Genomic DNA, 20,764 nt, shown 5'->3' on the forward strand with positions numbered 1-20,764 from the left:
TGGAGTGGGGTGCCATTGCCTTCTCTGGGAAGGGTACGGAGTACCCCAAGAAAGGTAGAGAACCATTGGCTTTTCTGTACTTCTAGACACTTACAGGGTTTTCTTTTTTCTCTAGAACATTTTAATGAAAGTTTTCCAAAAATGGGAAAGGAAGGAATTGAGAGGAGAAAAGAAACAGGAAAAGTGGGAAGGCAGTATATATTGATGAAAGGAAAACAGCAGAGAGGTGGTAATAGATGGAAAATATCAGAGACATAGATGGATAAGTATAGGAAAGACAACCCAAAGAGCTGACAAGGAAGTATCTGAGAGAGGCAGTATCCAAGAAAGACCAAAGAGGAAATACAGGTATGCCTCTCTATTCAAAAGTTTGCTTTACTGCCACTTCTCTTGTGTGAAAGAACCATATTAATAACCGAGTGAGATCTGAAGAGGAATTTTGCTATTACCAATAAAAAGGCAAAAGCAGTGCTCAGCATTTCTTTTGCAGCAAGCAATTATAGAGACAACACATACCCCCAGCAGCCAGTGATGCCACCAAGCTCCTTCCTCAGGGAACTATATTTATCTGTTTATCATCAAGTCATCATAGCTCTGAACTGTGTTTGTGAACATCTGTACTTTATCTTGATTTATTTTGTCCATCTTAGGTCCTAAGGTAATAGCTTCTTCTGTTTATGCCATTTCAGCTTTTAAAAGGTTTCATAGGAATGTTCAACTTTCGGATAGCGAGGGGAAGTTGTAAAGAGAAAGGTTCAGAGACTCAGGAGTGAGTGTTTTAACTGGTGTGCCCTGAGGCTATCTGTCCTGAAAACCTATTTTTATTCAAAGTTTATTTTCCTATAGACTTTGTGTATGAAAAAGAGACTTCAATTTTAAATTTTATTTTACAAATTTTGTATTTTATTTTACAAATTTTGTATTGATCATAAATATATTGGTACTGTCAGAAAATTCCATATTGAAAATTGCTTTCTCTTTGTTATTAGGGTGATTAGAACTGACCTTATCTAGAAATCCTGTTTATTTAACTTGAGAGCACTTTACTCTCTATCAGTTGTGGGGTATTTAGTTTTGAGAGGGAATCAAAAACAGCCAAAAAACTGGATCTTGAATACAGGCAATATAATGATCACCAATAATTTCAGTTAAGTAGATTTGTATACAAAATTTCCTTCCTCGTTCAATCCTAATCAATAAGTAATTGAGAATTATCAAATTTAATATGTGTGGGGGTACTTTGCATGCTTGCTCAGCCTCACAGTCATGTCCAACTCTGCAACCCCATGGACTGCAGCCCGCCAGGCTCCTCTGTCCATGGAATTCTCCATGCTAGAATACTGGAGCAGGTTGCCATTTTCTACTCCAGGGGATCTTTGCAACCCAGGGACTGAACCCGTGTCTCCTGCATTGCAGGCAGATTTTTTACCATTGAATCATCCCACAAGTACTTATTAATTCATAAATACTAGAAAACACAATGGGGAAATTTTGTCTATGTATTTTATAACATACTTATATATGATTTACTTATATTTTTCATATGAAGACATGTTTTACATATGTTTTCATATGTAAAAACATTTTACATATATTTATGTATATTTTATAACATACATATATGATATATATTTTTCATTTGTATTTGAATACATATATATTTCTATACTATATATATTAAAATTATTCTTATAAGTAGGTGAAGGAATAGAGGAATTAATGTTTAAGTGATTTACCTTAAAAGTTTTAATCAGCATTTAATTAATCAGAGTGATTCTTTTTGTCGGAATCATTAAAATGATTTCTTATATAAGAAACATATGACCTGAAACATTAAACCTAATTTTAAATTATTTAACTTTCTGGCTCACCAAAATTTACCTTATAAAATCTTTATAGTTAAAAAATAATAAAACATTTAATTTAAAAGGAACAATTCTAAGAGCTATTTTACATATCTAACTTTTAGTCACAAAAATACACAATTAATTCACTAATTTTTTTCCTCTCTACCTGGCTACTTGGACATCTTTTGAACCCAATCTGAAATGATTATAAATTAAACAGTATTTTTATACAAAGAATAGCTATTATTATACAAATCATTGCTCTCTTACCCATAAATTACGAGAAATTGTAGATATCCTTTCAATACTTTGGCTTTCTAGAGTAGAAAAATCTACAACAGCACAGAAATGACAATAACACAGACAGCAATTCTTTGCACACTGATTCATTTTGAATACTTCACTTCCCAAGCTCAAGAAATTATGGTTGATATTAATTTCTCTGGTCAGAACGGTCAACCAATTATACAGGTGTATGTTTTTGCCAGAAGAAGGAGGAATGAAGGACTAAAATTCCCCTGATACCACCCAAGGATTTCCTTTAGGACAAAGCATTTACTGTGTATGGTGGACATGGACATGTATGAGAAATACAGTTGTCCCATGGAGCATTGTAGGCCTTACAATTACAAACGTCAATCATTGTAGATAGCTCTAGTTTTAACAATAAAAATCATACTTTATGCCATTACCTTCCACCACAGGTAACGCTTCTGATACGTTTATGAAAATTTCCATTTATCTATAAATTTTGATGCTCTGCTTAGTATCCTGTTGTCTGAGCTAATCAGATATGATTTTAATGATTCTGAAGTTCTAGATTCCATTAAGGGGCAAACCCCAAGTTGTCCTCCTCGTGTTAACTGTAGCTCACATTCCAGAATCACACCTAACCTCTAGCTTTAAGCTGGAATTTGATGAGAAATCTTACAAAGCAATGTTCAGAGGAGAAGCAAAAGAAAAACAAAACAAAAGACCACAGTGGGAGGAGACCTAGACAGTACTTTTCAAACTTTATTGCCTGTGAATCTCCTGGAAATCTGGTTAAAATGCAGATTTTGTTTCAGTAGGTTTGTGTGGGGCCTAGGGATATTCATCTGCAGCAAGGTGATTATTGCTTGTAGACAGGTGCCGTCCACAGTGCCTTCATCATTGGAGGGACTGTCAGGTTATCAAAGAGCCTAGATAATTGGACAATCACAACATGGCAAATGTGGTTTACAAAAAGAGAAGCGAGGAGGAGCCACGTGGGGTCAGAGAGGCCGGTACATGTAGGTAACATGTGGCCTTGGAGGGAAGGTGAGGGACTTTGTTCTTCACCCCCAACTTAAACAGTGACTATTAAAGGAGTTTAAACAAAGTGGTAACAAGTTCAGATTTTCTTTTTGTGCATTAACAGAGAGAATTATCCATGAACATTTATATATTATATAATAAACCTTAATTTACTTACTTGTGACATCTTGGTTTTATATCTAAAAGGTTAAAAAAACTCAAATGTGGCTGGCAACATAGGAGGGAAAAAGGCATATTGTTTGATAGACTCACTAATCCATATTCTGCTTTCTTAGAATTTTGCTAGTGAAAGGCAAAGAAGTAAAGAAAAACCATCTGTTTAAAATATATTTATTTCTTCTTCTCCAATCTGGATGCTATGAAGAAAAAATAATTTAATGACACTTGCTGAAGCTGATAAGGAAGACCTTATTCAAGGGTAGAATATTTTAGTTGATATGTGGGTGGCTGGGCGGCTCAGAAGTAAAAATCCGCCTGCCAATGCAGGAGACATAGGTTCAATCCTTGGGTTGGGAAGATGCACTAGAGAAGGAAATGGCAACCCACTCCAGTATTCTTGCCTGGGGGATCCCATGGACAGAGAGGCCTGACAGGCTACAGTCCATAGGGTTGCAAAGAGTTGGACATGACTTAGTAACTAAGAAACAGCACATTTTAATAGATACAGGGACCACTTCAATGGGATCATGCAATAGGGGAGAAATGTTGAGCTCATCTCTGAATATAGCATAAGCAAGTGAGTACTTACAGCCAAGGAGTGGGGAGGGAGGCAGTGGGTGAAAAATTACCAAGAGGAAACATCAGGAATAAGGGGAATTTTGGCTGAAGCTATTTCACAGTATTGCTGAAGGCAGATTAGAGTGATCAGACTTCACCTGGGGGATGGTGGAGGATAAGGAACCTAACTATGTATCAAGGATGATCAGATATCAAGGGTAGGGGCGGTACTGGTCCAACTGACTTAGCAGGATTCTTGCTAAAACTGGACAATTCAGGGATGAACATGAAAGTTCAAAAATCAAGCCTGGTTGAAAAAGAACTCAAAGTAAACTGAATAGAGTTTGGTCAATGACAGACTCGTTATCAGTATCTTTCATTCACTCACTCTGAAATTATTTTATTTCACAAATACAGCTGTCCATTGCAGAAATATTTGAAAATGTTGATAAACATAGGAAAATAAAATATTTTATAATCATCTATAAATATATACTGGCTTCCCTGGTGGCTCAGACAGTAAAGAATCTGCCTGCAATGCAGGAGACCTGGGTTCCATCCCTGGGTTGAGAAAATCCCCTGGAGGAGAGCAGAGCAACCCACTACAGTATTCTTGCCTGGAGAATCCCCATGGACAGAGGAGCCTGGCGGGCTACAGGCCATGGGGTCGCGAAGAGTCAGACACGACCTGAGCGACTAAGCACACTACAGCACAAAAATATATACGACTAATCAGTTTAGTTCAGTCGCTCAGTCCGTGTCCGACTCTTTGTGACGCCATGAATCGCAGCACGCCAGGCCTCCCTGTCCATCACCATCTCCCGGAGTTCACTCAGATTCACATCCATTGAGGCAGTGATGCCATCCAGCCATCTCATCCTTTGTCATCCCCTTCTCCTCCTGCCCCCAATCCCTCCCAGCATCAGAGTCTTTTCCAATGAGTCAACTCTTCACATGAGGTGGCCAAAGTACTGGAGTTTCAGCTTCAGCATCATTCCCTCCAAAGAAATCCCAGGGCTGATCTCCTTCAGAATGGACTGGTTGGATCTCCTTGCAGTCCAAGGGACTCTCAAGAGTCTTCTCCAACACCACAGTTCAAAAGCATCAATTCTTCGGCGCTCAGCCTTCTTCACAGTCCAACTCTCACATCCATACATGACCACTGGAAAAACCATAGCCTTGACTAGACGGACCTTTGTTGGCAAAGTAATGTCTCTGCTTTTGAATATGCTACCTAGGTTGGACATAACTTTCCTTCCAAGGACTAAACGTCTTTTAATTTCATGGCTGCAGTCACCATCTGCAGTGATTTGGGAGCCCCCAAAAATAAAGTCTGACACTGTTTCCACTGTTTCCCCATCTATTTCCCATGAAGTGATGGGACCGGATGCCATGATCTTCATTTTCTGAATGTTGAGCTTTAAGCCAACTTTTTCACTCTCCTCTTTCACTTTCATCAAGAGGCTTTTTAGTTCCTCTTCACTTTCTGCCATAAGGGTGGTGTCGTCTGCATAGCTGAGGTTATTGATATTTCTCCCAGCAATCTTGATTCCAGCTTGTGTTTCTTCTAGCCCAGCGTTTCTCATGATGTTCTCTGCATATAAGTTAAATAAGCAGGGTGACAATATACAGCCTTGACATACTCTTTTTCCTATTTGGAACCAGTCTGTTGTTCCATGTCCAGTTCTAACTGTTACTTCCTGACCTGCATACAGATTTCTTAATATTTTAGTATAAATCTTTAAAATTTTTGTATCATGTATTATACAAATACACATACATCTGCATGTTTGCAGATAAGAAAATTATGCAGTTTTGCAACCTGCTTTTCCTGTTTAATATGTTTGGAGTAGTAACTCTAGAGAAAGGAGTTTAAATTCCTACTCTGATTCCCTTTTCATTTACCTTTGTCCTTCTCCCAAAGTAAGGAGATGTTAATGTGATGTATGAAATGACAAGATTCTGATGGGACCACAAATATGGGCTTAAGGGGTATCTAAACTTCAGACTGTGGACTTTGATTATGACAGTCTGATTTGTCTCTTTCTTTTTTTAATAGCAATGCTAAGTAGTTCTTGGGCATGCTCCCTTTAAAAACGTCTAGTCATCTTTTCTTCCTGACTAGAGAAATAAGCTCACCCTGGATTTTCTTTCCAAACATGGCCAACTCCACTTCACTCTCATTTCCAAATTGGCCACCAGGCTTTGGTCTGGCCAATGCAGGCCAGCTTTGTGCACCAAGGGTTAACTTTTGCACACCTTTGACTCCATCTCTTCCAGTACTGGAAATCAATATTCACATTGAGCTTAGTAGAGAAAAATTCCTGGGACCTCTAGTGTAAGCCACAATATTGTCTTATTTTGACCAAAGCTCAGACAGCTGTATATTTTACCTTGCTGTCCTTTCCCTGCACTTATATCTTTCCCTAGAATGTCTAAAAGAATATTTGGATACTTCTCTCAAAAAATTCCTAGAAGATGATTTAGCTATTTCTGCTTATCTGTTTTATATAAAATATATGTACTTGGATTTTTTCTGAAAACTTTTAACTAAAAATTCAAAATGTTTTAAAGTGTACAAATATTCAGGCTATCTAGTTATTCTCAAGAGGCTTCCCGGGTGGCTCAGTAGTAAAGAATCCACCTGCCACCGTGAGACCCGCAGGAGATTCAGGTCAATCCTTCTATTCTCTGTTCTATTCTATCGTCTATTCTTCTGTTCTTTCCTTGCCTGCTTTTGGAGTATAGAAACTTTATCACTCCATTTTATATCTTTATTTGGATTATTTATACATTGTCTATTTTTGTGATTCTCTTAGGATATACAATATATTACTTTAATCACATCTACCTTCAAATATTATTATACCACTATATTTGTAGGGTAATAATCTAACAAGAATATACTTGCAAATTCTCCCTCCAATCTTTTTGCTATATTGTCATATATTTTATCTGTAAAAGTATGATATATTGCTACTCTTTTTTGGCATTCAGTTACATCTTAGATTAATCCAAAATAAGAAAGAGCCTTTTATATGAACATTTTAACCATTTTCAGTAATATTTTTTTGTGTACCACCAAGATTCTCTTAGGTATCATACTCCTTCTGCCTAAAAAACTTCCTTTAATGTTTTCTTTTCCTCTAGGACTTCAGATAATGATTTTTTTTCAGTTTTTGTCACAAAAGTTTTTATTTTATATTCTATTTTTTTATTGTGTCCCAGGTTTCTTTGTTTAAGAACAAAGCAATGATTGGCATGGGGTTTTAAATCAAGAGTGTTAATGAATTTTACCCTCCTTCCAGCCATTTTCCTCAAAACTCTCTGCCCCCATTCTTCCTGTCCCCAATTTACTGTTTCCTATGTATTGAATGCAGAGAAGGCAATGGCACCCCAGTCCAGTACTCTTGCCTGGAAAATCCCATGGATGGAGGAGCCTGGTAGGCTGTGGTCCATGGGGTCACAAAGAGTCAGACATGACTAGGTGACTTCACTTTCACTTTTCACTTTCATGCTTTGAAGAAGGAAATGGCAGCCCACTCCACTGTTCTTGCTTGGAGAATCCCAGGGATGGCGGAGCCTGGTGAGCTGCTGTCTATAGGGTCACACAGAGTCAGACATGACTGAAGCGACTTAGCAGCAGTAGCATGTATAAAATGAAAAACCTAACTCCAAAAGCCCTAGCACAAATCCCAGGGCCTTGTTCCCTGTTTCCCTGCCTTTCCTCTTTCCCCACCTCAGTTTGAAAGTATGGGAAAACCCAGAGTGGTGACCTGGACAAAGGGGACCATTTCACACCCAAAGGTCAAAGTGACCAAGGAGTACGGAATAGTGAAGTGGGAGCCCCTAGTCTAAGCTACTGCAATGGGCTCTGGTGCACAGGGAAGCATACTGGTGCTCCAATAAAAGGGGACTCAGCAGCATCTCACTGGACATATCTCCTGCTTGACTGACTTTCCTTCCAGCAGCAGGTACACAGCCACACTCAGACCACGTGCTCGTCAATGCCAAGCCGCTTAGTTCTCAGTGCTCATCTGCTCTCCCTGTCGAGCCTGCTACAGGAAGGACTCCTCTTTGCCTCCCCCTGAAGATCCTTCTTGTTGTCAGCTTCCCCCACCTACTTCTGCAGCAGGGGACACAGCTACACAGATACTGACACTGAGCTGCAAAGTCTCAAGACAGTAGATCCTAAAACACCTTCCCAGAGGGTGATCCTCTTCTGCTTCCGAGCTTCTAGAAATTCTGATATCCAGGAACCCCTCTGGGTTTTGCCTCAGCTTCACCTTGTCCTGTTTGCTGCGCCAAGAAGACGGCCTAAGGCTTGGGGGTGGCCCCTTCAGAGTCACTCTCACCCTGGCCCCAGACTAGCCCTCAGGCTGAGAAGTCCAGCTGCCTTGAGGTTCCAACTTCATTGCACCCTAAAGGGCCCACCATGCCATTCCTCTGCACAACTCACAGAGCACTGAGTACCCAGGAACCCAGAAACGTCAGCCACTGTCCTCCCCTGCCCCGTTCCTGGTTTGTATTGAAGGAGACACAGAAGAGGGGTGTTGGAGGCCCAGCCAGGTAAGAGGGTCAACCCACCCAGCTCCAAGCTTCCTGGCCCATCATCTAAACCTACCCCTACATCTGTGGGAGTAAAGAGGCAGATCTCAAAAGCACGTGCATGTCCCTCAGCGGGGAGGAAATTCCCCCAAACTGGGGACTGGGACCACATTCATTTTTAGAAGTTATTTTTTATTAGGTAAAATTCTGAGTCGGCAGGTCTTTCCCCCCCCACAATTTGAAATATGTCACTCAATACTCAGTTATTTTCTGACTGCATACTTTTTCTTCCCCTCTAGCTACCTTCAAACTTTTCTTTTTATCTCTAGTTTTTAGCTGCTTTAATATAATTGTTGTTTTGCATTTTTATTTTGCTGTGATTTGGTTTCTGTTTGTTTCGGTTATTCTGTCTCAGGTTCTGTGTGCTTCTTGAATCTTTGGTTTGGTGACTTTCACTATCTTTGAAAAATTCTTGACAATTATGTTTTCAAATATTTCTTTAGCTCCACTCTTACTCTTTTCTTCTCAGTTTCCAGTTACACACATATTAGATAACTTGATGGTATGTGAATGTCCTGGGTTGTTTTTTTTTTTTTTTACTCTTTTCTTATTTATATTTAATTTTGATAATATTCATTGATGTATATTCAAGTTCATAGATTTGTCCATGTCTTATTTACTGATGAGCTCCCCAAAAATATCCTTACCTTTGTTCTCATGTTTTAAAAAATATGTATTTCTAGCACTTTCACTTGACTTTTAAAAAATGCTATCTCTCTCTCTCTCTAAATTCTCTCTAAAATCTCTTAATGCATAGAAACTTTGACATAGTAATCATGGCCATTTTAAATTTCCTGATTGATAATCCCAACTTCTGAGTCATATCTGACACTAGTTATTTTTAGTGTTTTCTATTTTGATATTGGGTTGTTTCTTTCTTGGTTTGTTGTTGCTGTTTGCTTATTTGTCTCACAAGTTTTAACTGAAGGCTGGTATTCATATGTAGGACAGTAAAAATGGAAATGTCGTTGTTTAGTCACTCAGTCATGTCTGACTCTGCGACCTTATGGACGCCAGCACACCCCTGTCCCTCACCGTCTCCCAGAGTTTGCCCAAGTTCATGTTTGTTGCATTGATGATGTTGTCCAGCCATCTCATCCTCTGATGCCCTCTTCTCCTTCTGCCCTCAATCTTTCCCAGCATCAGTGACTTTTCCAGTGAGTTGTCTGTTTACATCAGATGGCCAAAATACTAGAGCTTCAGCTTCAGAATCAGTCCTTTCAGTGAATATTCAGGGTTGATCTCCCTTAAGATTGACTGTTTTGATCTCCTTGCTGCCCAAGGGACTTTCAGGAGCCTTCTCCAGCACCACAGTTTGAAAGCATCAATTCTTCAGCGTTATGCCTTTACAGTCCAACTTTTACAACTGTACATGACCACTGGGAAGACTATAGTCTTGAATACACAGACCTTTGTTGGCAGGGTAATGTCTCTGTTTTTCAACACACTGTCTAGGTTTGTCATGGGTTTCCTGCCAAGAAGCAGGTTTTGCATTCATTATGTCAGGAAATCTGGAAGACCCCTCAGTGGACACAGGACTGGAAAAGGTCAATCCTCACCCCAGTTCCTAAGAACGGTAGTACTAAAGAATATGCTAACCATCAGTACTGATTTGATTTGTAGAACTTTCTAATTCATTTGCCTTCGGTGTGTTCATTCTTCTTGTCACTGCCTGTTTGGATGGCTGACTACATTCACATAATCATTTTAAGCTCACTTATTCTCGGTGCCCTGTGAAAGATTGAAGATAGTCTAAGACAGAGCAGAGGAGCTGCATTGCTGGCTTCAGTTCTCAGCCTTGCATCCTCCTACCCTGCATACCTGTTGTATCCACACATCAGATTTTCTGTCTACATATTTCTTCCTCTTAATTCTTCCTTATTGATCATCAATACCAGGTCATCACCTGAGGATTTTGCAACAGCAGTGGTTAGCTAGCAATATTATTATAAGTGAAAACAAATTTTACATTTACTACTTTAGAATTCCATTAAATTTAGAATATGGCCAATAGAGAAAGTCACTACACATTCCATACAGAGTGATCAATGAAAGAACAATAAATATTATATTACAGGTTTTACAATCATTTTGGAAATGAGACTCATTCCAGCGTGGCACTTACACAAGAAATGTTGCATTGTGTAATTGCATCATATATTTTTACTTAAATAGTAAACATACAAGAATATAAGAAGTATGAAAATTATATGAATTTATGTTTATACTTTATTAAACATGTAAAGATTAATACAGTAGACTACTAATATCTGAGGAAATATATTCTGAAATCTTGTAATATCTGAAAATTCTTGAATATCACTATTGCCTATAATTTCCCAGTAAAATGCAGTATATATCTGCATATATTTGAGCCAAATTCAATGTCCGTTTTTAATTTTATCCTGACTTCCATTATTCTCCAGTAAAATACACCAATCTCTTGTATTCTGTGATTTTTAAACCTTTTCTTCATTCAAAGAAATTTTCCTCTTCAGGGACAATCTCCTACAAGAAGTCATTTCATCTGAGTCTCTGAACAGTTGAGAAACAGCCAGAATTTTGATATTCAAGCTTAGAGAATTAGCTTCACTCACTCACTCCAGTCTCAAATAAAGAAACATGCAAATGTCTGCCACAGTAAAATTGCAAACTACTGTATCTAATTTAGATGGAATTTACAGAGTGAAACACTGCAAACCCTAAATCCTTAGTTTTATTTTTTTAATATAAATTTATTTAATTGGAGGCCAATTACTTTACAGTATTGTAGTGGTTTTGCCATGCATTGACATAAATCCGCCACAGGTGTACATGTTTCCCCATCCTGAACCCCCCTCCCACCTCTCTCCCCATCCCATCCCTCTGGGTCATCCCAGTGTACCAGCCCCGAGCACCCTGTCTCATGCTTCAAACCTGGACTGGCAATTCGTTTCATGAATGATAATATACATGTTTCAATGTCATTCTCCCAAATCATCCCACCCTCCCCCTCTCCCACAGAGTCCAAAAGACTGTTCTATACATCTGTGTCTCTTTTGCTGTCTCACATATAGGGTTACCGTTACCATCTTTCTAAATTCCATATATATGCATTAGTATACTGTATTGGTGTTTTTCTTTCTGGCTTAGTTCACTCTGTATAATAGGCTCCAGTTTCATCCACCTCATTAGAACTGACTCAAATGTAAAGGATTTAATTTTTCATTAAAAATTAGTTTTCTGTGATATGAACACCTCTTGCCGTTGAAGCTAACTTTCATCACACAGTACTTAGACACTGCCCTAGACACTACCCTCTGTTTAAATGATAAAGCCAAGGCCAATTTGCTTAACTGCAGGCAGACCCCTTGATTTTGCAAAGTTTGAAAAGAACAGTTCGAATTTTGCCTTAAAATCTGTTTATTTATGTATTATTCTCTTCAAAGCACCTATAACCTCTTTGTTCCTCAGACTGTAAATAAAAGGATTTAGCAGAGGAATTATGATTGTATAGAATAAAGAATATAGTTTATCTTGCTTTTCAGCTGATCGAGACCCAGGATGCACATACATGAAGAAAAGAGTGCCATAGAACAAGGAAACAGACAGCAAGTGGGCACTGCAGGTGGAGAAGGCTTTGTTCCTGCCCTTTGCAGACTTCTTTTTCAGGACGGCAAGGAGAACATGGGTGTAAGAGATAATGATACTCATAAATGTGAAAGACTGTATAAAGACTGAAAATACAAAGATCAGGAGCATATTAACTCTAGGGTCAGTACACGACATCTTAAATAGTTGTAAAATTTCACAGTAGAAATAATGTATTACATTGGATTTGCAGAAAGTTAATCTGAATAACAAACCCACATGCATCATGGGATGAAGAAACCCAATAATATACGAAACACCTATTAATTGGGTGCAGAAGATATTATACATCACCATTGGGTAAAGCAAGGGATTGCATATGGCTACATAGCGGTCATAGGCCATCACCACCAGGAGAAAACATTCTGTGTTTGCACTGGAAGCAAAAATATAAAATTGGGAGATGCACTCAACCAGGGATATCGTGTGATTCACAGATAAGAAATTAATTAGCATCTTGGGAGTCACAGAAGAGGAAGAACAAGCATCTGCAAAGGCTAAACTGCCCAGGAATGAATACATGGGGGTGTGAAGATGGGGGTCCTTCCAGATGAGAAAAATCAGTCCAAGGTTGCCCACCATGGTGGTGAGATAGATGACCAGGAACACCAGGAACAGGGGGACCTGCAGCCCTGGGAGATCTGTGAGTCCTGTGAGAACAAACTCCATCACCAGAGTCTTGTTTGCCTCCGTCATATCCATTCAGACTATCACTGTGGTGAAAAGAGTAGGTGAAGAACATAGTCATAAAAGACCATGAAAATAGTTCTATTTTATTTTTTTTTAAATGCATCTTCCTTGTTTATATATCCCCTTTAATCAGGACATTTGTAAAAATATATCTTCAGTTCAGTAATTGTTTTGGATTATGTAGATACACTTTTCAATATTTTCAGTGATATTTGACTTCAACCATTGAGAGTGATTTCTCTTTCTCTCTCTCTTTTGTAATACTCAAAAAATATTTTCTAAATGAATAAAATTAGGTATAAAGTACAGTATTATACAGAGTGAAGTAAGCCAGAAGGAAAAACATAAATAGAGTATACTAACGCATATATATGGAATTTAGAAAGATGGTAACAATAACCCGGTGTATGAGACAGCAAAAGAGACACTGATGTATAGAACAGTCTTATGGACTTTGTGGGAGAGGGAGAGGTGGGAAGATTTGGGAGAATGACATTGAAACATGTAAAATATCATGTAAGAAACGAGTTGCCAGTCCAGGTTCGATGCACGATACTGGATCCTTGCGGCCAGTGCACTGGGACGACCCAGAGGGATGGTATGGGGAGGGAGGAGGGAGGAGGGTTCGGGATGGGGAGCACATGTATACCTGTGGTGGATTCATTTTGATATTTGGCAAAACTAATACAATTATGTAAAGTTTGGAAATAAAATAAAATTAAAAAAAAATAAAGTACAGTAAGTTTATTGTTTTGTTTTTATAACTAAGTACTTTTCTTTTTGGATATATTGATGTGTTTAATTTTTTGTCAATAATGCAAATGAAATATTTGACATGATCTTTAAATAACTATACTTTCTTCTGTGACATATAAATTTTGCCTAAAAGTAAATCCAAAAAAAAGATACTAAGATATTTGGAAGTGAACATAGAGATTCTTAGATTACTTAGAAGGGGAAAATCCACCTATAATTTAGTGTGAAAATTAAGCTGTTTCTCGAAATAAATAACACAATTTATATACATATTTTTGTTGATTAAGATATATACAAAAATTTACCTATTTACCAAAATTGTATTAATTTAATCTTAAGATAGATCTTAGTTATTTTCCATCTTCACTTACATGAACAAATATTAGTTTTAAGAATATATCTTTTAAAGTATATACCTGCAAAGAGACATGGAAACACAATACAAATAGCAAGAAGATTGAATGATATGTCTCCACTGAAAACTGGCCATATGGACAATGAGTACAGATTCAGATTGTTTCACCTCCAAAGTGGACATTTTGTTCTGACTAACCCTATCTATATTTCTTATCAACTCTCAACCTATAATTGATATTTCCAAATTTCATAGTTAGGTCAAAAGTTATTAAGAATTTTGGATCTTTCACCTTAAGATATAGATGATAGATAGATGAATGGATAGATAGATAGATAATCCTCATACATTTGGAATTAAAGAGCCTCTTGAGAGTCCCTTGGACTGCAAGGAGATCCAACCAGTCCATTCTGAAGGAGATCAGCCCTGGGATTTCTTTGGAAGGAATGATGCTAAAGCTGAAACTCCAATACTTTGGCCACCTCATGCGAAGAGTTGACTCATTGGAAGAGACTGTGATGCTGGGAGGGATTGGGGGCAAGAGGAGAAGGGGACGACAGAGGATGAGATGGCTGGATGGCATCACTGACTCCATGGACGTGAGTCTGAGTGAACTCTGGGAGTTGGTGATGGACAGGGAGGCCTGGTGTGCTGCAATTCATGGGGTGGCAAAGAGTTGGACACGACTGAGTGACTGATCTGATCTGAATAAAGATACACTTGGTGATTTTATCTCATCTTTTCATGATTCCATGAATAACTTTTAACAAGTTTGAACAGCATCGTTTAGTTGTCCATACCCTGACTAGAAAATTTTATATAGATGATGAAATAATATCTGAAACTTTGATATAGTATCTGAAACATTATAATTATTTCCCCATTTGTTTATTCTTCTATTTCTTCAAATTTACTGTTAAAAATAAATTTTATTAAGTTTATTTTCTCAGCAGTAAAACATCTAGTGTTTATTACAGGGATATGGAATTATTTGTCTTGAAGAGAAATAGAAAATCTCATAGGATTGCCAGGATTTTGATCGCTTACCTGGATGTTTATTTATCAGATAGACAGATTGAAAACTACAAATAATTAAAATTAGGCAGATCCTGGTGTCATCATTCAGTTTCTGTAAGACTTGGGGAGAATGAGAAAATGATGGTGCTCTTTAAGAAAAAATGGTGATTTTTTCAAATAACATTTAAAAATGTATATTTCCCTCTACCATACTTTATGTTAGAGTCAGAGTCACCTTTATGAATGCCAAATTGATTAGGCCACCACTGTTCTCACATGTGGGCTTCCCAGGTGTCACATTGGTAAAGAATCTGTCTGCCAATGCAGGAGACACAGGAGATACGGGTTTGATCCCTGGAGAAGGAAATGGCTACCCATTCTAGTATTCTTGCCTGGAGAATCCCATGGACAGAAAAGCCGGGTAAGCTACAGTCCATAGGCTTGCAAAGAGTAGGACATGACTAAAGCATCTTAGCATGGAAAAATATATTTCAGATACCAAGTTAAAATTTCCTGGACAAAGAAGTCTGGTGAGCTACAGTCCGTGGGCTCACAAAGAGTCGGATGCGACTGAGCACACATTCTCACAAGTATGGCTTCATCTCTTCTTAAAGAAAGAAAGTAGAAGGTATAGAATGAAACAGTGTTCACTTGTGAAAAGATTTTCCTTGAAAGCCTTACTTGCACGAACATATTTATTTGTACACTTTCAAATCTGTTCCTGACAAAGCAAAAAGAATCTTGGAATTCCCTCAGTGAAAGTTACCAATGGATTCCCTGTAGGATGAAGGCAAAGTCATTCTGCTGGGCATTATGAGCTAATCCATGAGCAAATCACCCCAGACATACCCAAGTGTAACAATTAGAACCACACTTTGTGTCATTAGAGTTTACTCTGTAGGCAGCTAATTGCTTCTGAGGCATTTTTCAGTTCAGTTCAGTCACTCAGTCATGTCCAGCTCTTTGCGACCCCATGAATCACAGCACGCCTGTCCGTCACCAACTCCCTGAGTTCATGCAAACTCACGTCCATCACTCGATGATGCCATCCAGCCATCTCATCCTCTGTCGTCCCCTTCTCCTTCTGCCCCCAATCCCTTCCAGCATCAGAGTCTTTTCCAATGAGTCAACTCTTCACATGAGGTGGCCAAAGTATTGGAGTTTCAGCTTCAGCATAAGTACTTCCAATGAACACCCAGGACTGATCTCCTTTAGGATGGACTAGTTGGATCTTCTTGCAGTCCAAGGGACTCTCAAGACTCTTCTCCAACACCACAGTTCAAAAGCATCAATTCTCCGGCACTCAGCTTGCTTCACAGTCCAACTCTCACGTCCATACATGACCACTGGAAAAACCATAGCCTTGACTAGACGGAACTTTGTTGGCAAAGTAATGTCTCTGATTTTTAATATGCTCTCTAGGTTGGTCATAACTTTCCTTCCAAGGAGTAAGTGTATTTTAGTTTCATGGCTGCAATCACCATCTGCTGTGATTTTGGAGCCCCCAAAAGTAAAGTCTGACACTGTTTCCACTGTTTCCCCATCTATTTCCCATGAAGTGATGGCACCAGATGCCATGATCTTCATTTTCTGAATGTTGAGCTTTAAGCCAACTTTTTCACTCTCCTCTTTCACTTTCATCAAGAGGCTTTTTAATTCCTCTTCACTTTCTGCCATAAGGGTGGTGTCATCTGCATATCTGAGGTTATTGATATTTCTCCCTGCAATCTTGATTACAGCTTGTGATTCTTCCAGCCCAGAGTTTCTCATGATGTACTCTGCATATAAGTTAAATAAGCAGGGTGACAATATACAGCCCTGACGTACTCCTTTTCCTACTTGGAACCAGTCTGTTGTTCCATGTCCAGTTCTAACTGTTGCTTCCTGACCTGCATACAGGACTCTCAAGAGGCAGGTCAGGTGGTCTGGTATTCCCATCTCTTTCAGAATTTTCCACAGTTTATCATGATCCACACAGTCAAAGGCTTTGGCATAGTCAATCAAGCAGAAATAGATGTTTTTCTGGAACTCTCTTGCTTTTTCCATGATCCAGCAGATGTTGGCAATTTGATCTCTCATTCCTCTGCGTTTTCTAAAACCAGCTTTAACATCGGGAAGTTCACAGTTCACATATTGCTGAAGCCTGGCTTGGAGAATTTTGAGCACTACTTTACCAGCGTGTGAGATGAGTGCAATTGTGCGGTAGTTTGAGCATTCTTTTGCATTGCCTTTCTTTGGGATTGGAATGAAAACTGACCTTTTCCAGTCCTATGGCCACTGCTGAGTTTTCCAGATTTGCTGGCATATTGAGTGCAGCACTTTCACAGCATCATCTTCCAGGATTTGAAATAGCTCAACTGGAATTCCATCACCTCCACTACCTTTGTCCATAGTGATGCTTTCTAAGGCCCACTTGACTTCACATTCTAGGATGTCTGGCTCTAGGTGAGTGATCACACCATCATGATTATCTGGGTTGTGAAGATCTTTTCTGTACCATTCTTCTGTGTCTTCTTGCTGCCTCTTCTTAATATTTCCTGCTTCTGTTAGGTCCATACCATTTTAGAAATGCAAATCAAAACTACAATAAGATATCACCTCACACCAATCAGAATGGCCATCATCAAAAAGTCTACAAACAATAAGTGCTGGAGAGTGTATGGGGAAAAGGGAATGCTCATGCACTGTTGGTGGGAATGTAAATTGATACAGCCACTATGGAAGACAGTATGGAGATTCCTTAAAAACACTAGGAATAAAACCACCATTTGACCCAGCAATCCCACTGGGCATATGCCCTGAGGGAACCAAAACTGAAAAAGTCACATGTATCCCATTGTTCATTGTGGCACTATTTACAATAGTTAGAACATGGAAGCAACCTAGATATCCATCAACAGATGAATGGATAAAGTTGTGGTACATATACACAATGTAATATTACTTGGCCATAAAAAGGAACAGCTTTGAGTCAGTTCTAATGAGGTGGATGAACCTAGAACCTATTATACAGAGTAAAGTAAGTCAGAAAGAGAAAGATAAATATGGTATTCTAACACAAATATATGGAATCTAGAAAAATGGTACTGAAGAATTTATTTACAGGGTAGCAATGGAGAAGCAGACATAAAGAATAGACTTATGGGCATGGGGAGGGGGAAGAGAGGGTGAGACGTATGGAAAGAGTAATATGGAAACTTACATTACTGTATGTAAAATAGATAGCTAACAGGAGTTTGCTGTATAGCTCAGGAAACCCAAACAAGGGCTCTGTATCAACCTAGAGGAGTGGGATGGGGAGGGAGATGGAAGGGTGGTTCAAAAGGGAGGGGAAAATGGATACCAATGGTTGATTCATGTTGAGTTTTGACAGAAAACAGCAAAATTCTGTAAAGTAATTATACTTCAATAAAAAATAAATTAATTTAAAAAATTTTGTTTATAAATATAAATAAATATGAGTATGGATAAATGTGGAATAATAACCAAGTTGCTAACAGTGGTCTTCTGGTGCAGAAGTAGATGTAATGGTAGGAACAGCAAAAGGAGAGAAGAGATACTTCACTCCCCTCCCCACACAGACAAAAAATGTTATGATAAAAACATAGACACCCTTTAATACACAATTTTCTCATATATGTATGTATATGTGTCTGTGTTTATGCCTCTGTATCTGTCTGTATGCATGTATATGCCTAGACAGATATAGAAAAGGATGGTCCATGGTATATTAACAGAAACAGAAAAAATAAAATGTTGTTACTTTTAATAAGAAATATGTGACACTGAAAACTTTAACTAAAGTTAGGAACAAATAATCTTTAATTTTTTCTATGAAAATATCTTTTTTCATAGAAAAACAGTTTAATTATTAAAGATACTTTCCATTTAAATATTCAATAACAGACTACTGAGAGCAGGCATTAGTCTTTGAAATAATCAAAAGGCATTTGGAAATTGTTTAAGATGGTGTCCAAGTATAGTAGTCACTTTCACAGTTTTCTTCATATAATTTCAGCATTTTTCTTATTTATTCCTAAGTCGGTTATAGGTTTTACTGCTATTATGACTATAATATCAGATATTTAATGAAGTAATAAGATCGATTTTCTTCTATACTTATAAACTATACCCAAAATAAAATCTAGAATAGAAATTCCCAAATGTTTTCAGTGAGTGTAACCTCCTATGCTCTCTGAAAGGGAAACAAATAAATGTTTACCACAATAATAGCAGTTAAATGAAAATAACATTTTAAAAATCCATTTCATAATTTTATAGCAATACCTCTTGATGTTTATAATACATAAAGACATTGAATGAAAATGCATTAAAAAAAAAAAAAAACTGTTTAACCAGTGGCGAAAACAAGTTGTTATTCTCCATCTTCACTGAGCTAAAAAAAAAAAAAAAAAAGATTTAAATTACTAAACACATACCCACAGCGGTCCCTGCTATAATATATACACCTAGTAAGATTCATTGGAGTAATTTGCTGAAAATTGATCATGTGAATGTTACGAAAATGTCATTTTCTTTCCAAAGTGGAGATTTTGTCCTAAATAAAGTGTTTTGCTTTCTTTGTAATCCAAATCATCAAATAATAGACATTTCTAATTTCACTTCATGAATTCCGCATAATTAAGCCAAGAAGTAGAAAGCTTTGGGATTTTTTTTATTCAAAAGTAATAGGAAAGAAACACCTCCAGATTAAAGGAGACAGTGCTGAGAAGAAGTGAAGTGAAGTCGCTCAGTTGTGTCTGACTCTTTGTGACCCCACGGACTGTAGCCTACCAAGTTCCTCCGTCCATGGGATTCTCCAGACAAGAATACTGGAGTGGGTTGCCACTAGCTATATATTATATATTTTATAGTATGTGTGTGTTAGTCACTCAGTCTTGTCTGACTCTTTGCAACCCCACAGACTGTAGCCCACCAGGCTCCTTGGTTGATGGGATTCTCCAGGCAAGAATACTGAAATGGATTGCCATTCCCTTCTCCAGAGCATCTTCCCGACCCAGGGATGGAACCCCAGTCTCCTGCATTGCAGGCAGATTCTTTACTGTTTGATCTACAGGGAAGTCCTATTTTATAGTATAAAAGGCTGTATTACTTAGGCCCTTATTCTTATGATTCCATGAAACTTTAAAAGCTGTATATTATAGACAGCCACCAAATTTAAAGACTAGGGTTATCTTCATTCTTCAAAATTAAAAATAAGGTATATATAAGCTTCATGGCTCTTTTAGTTCAATAAATTCTCTATATCATATTGTGGTTACTTTGTTTTTTCCATTTACTTCATTCCTCTATTAAGGCTTATTTACTAAATTTTGTGTCAGATGTGTCTCCTTTACAGTGAGCCATCCTTCCCAACCCAGATTTTGATGACTGAGAAAAATCTCAGTGTCACACTGGAATTTTAATTTCTTATATAAATATCTTACATAGATATTTTGTTATCTTAAGACAACTGCAAAACTCTTAAGTAATGGAAAATGTAGAAATCACTGAACTCTCACCTATTGTCTACAAAACATTAGAAAATTGGAAAATGTGATAGTTTCCAAGGTAAAAAATGCAGAAGTGAGACAGTGATTACAGGCACACTGATTTTCATCAGTAACTTCAAAATGAATGAAGATAATACTTATTACCTCTATTTCCAAATTTGTTCTCTAAAAAACAAAGGAAAACAATATGAATATATTCCTTCAACACTTCCAAAGGATTCCCTGTAGGATAAAGTCAAATTCATTCACCACAACAACTAGCTGTCATAATTAAAAACTGTATTTATAATCTGATCCCCTGGAGTAGGGAATGGCAACCCACTCCAATGTTCTTG

General features: G+C 37.9%; 1 protein-coding gene across 1 annotated transcript; it reads right to left on the bottom strand.

The window, feature by feature from the left end:
- Positions 1 to 11,870: 11,870 nt before the first annotated feature.
- On the bottom strand, positions 11,871 to 12,803 carry LOC147380138 (olfactory receptor 5AC1-like). The gene has a single exon (XM_086410861.1). The coding sequence runs from the start codon at positions 12,798 to 12,800 to the stop codon at positions 11,871 to 11,873; it is 930 nt and encodes a 309-aa protein (XP_086266987.1). The 5' UTR covers positions 12,801 to 12,803.
- Between the last annotated feature and the right edge of the window lie 7,961 nt (positions 12,804 to 20,764).

Source organism: Bos grunniens, chromosome 1, assembly GCF_055505025.1.
Source record: "Bos grunniens cultivar Pamir isolate PY7600 chromosome 1, Bosgru_T2T1.0, whole genome shotgun sequence".
In the NCBI taxonomy this organism is placed as follows: Eukaryota; Metazoa; Chordata; class Mammalia; order Artiodactyla; family Bovidae; genus Bos; species Bos grunniens.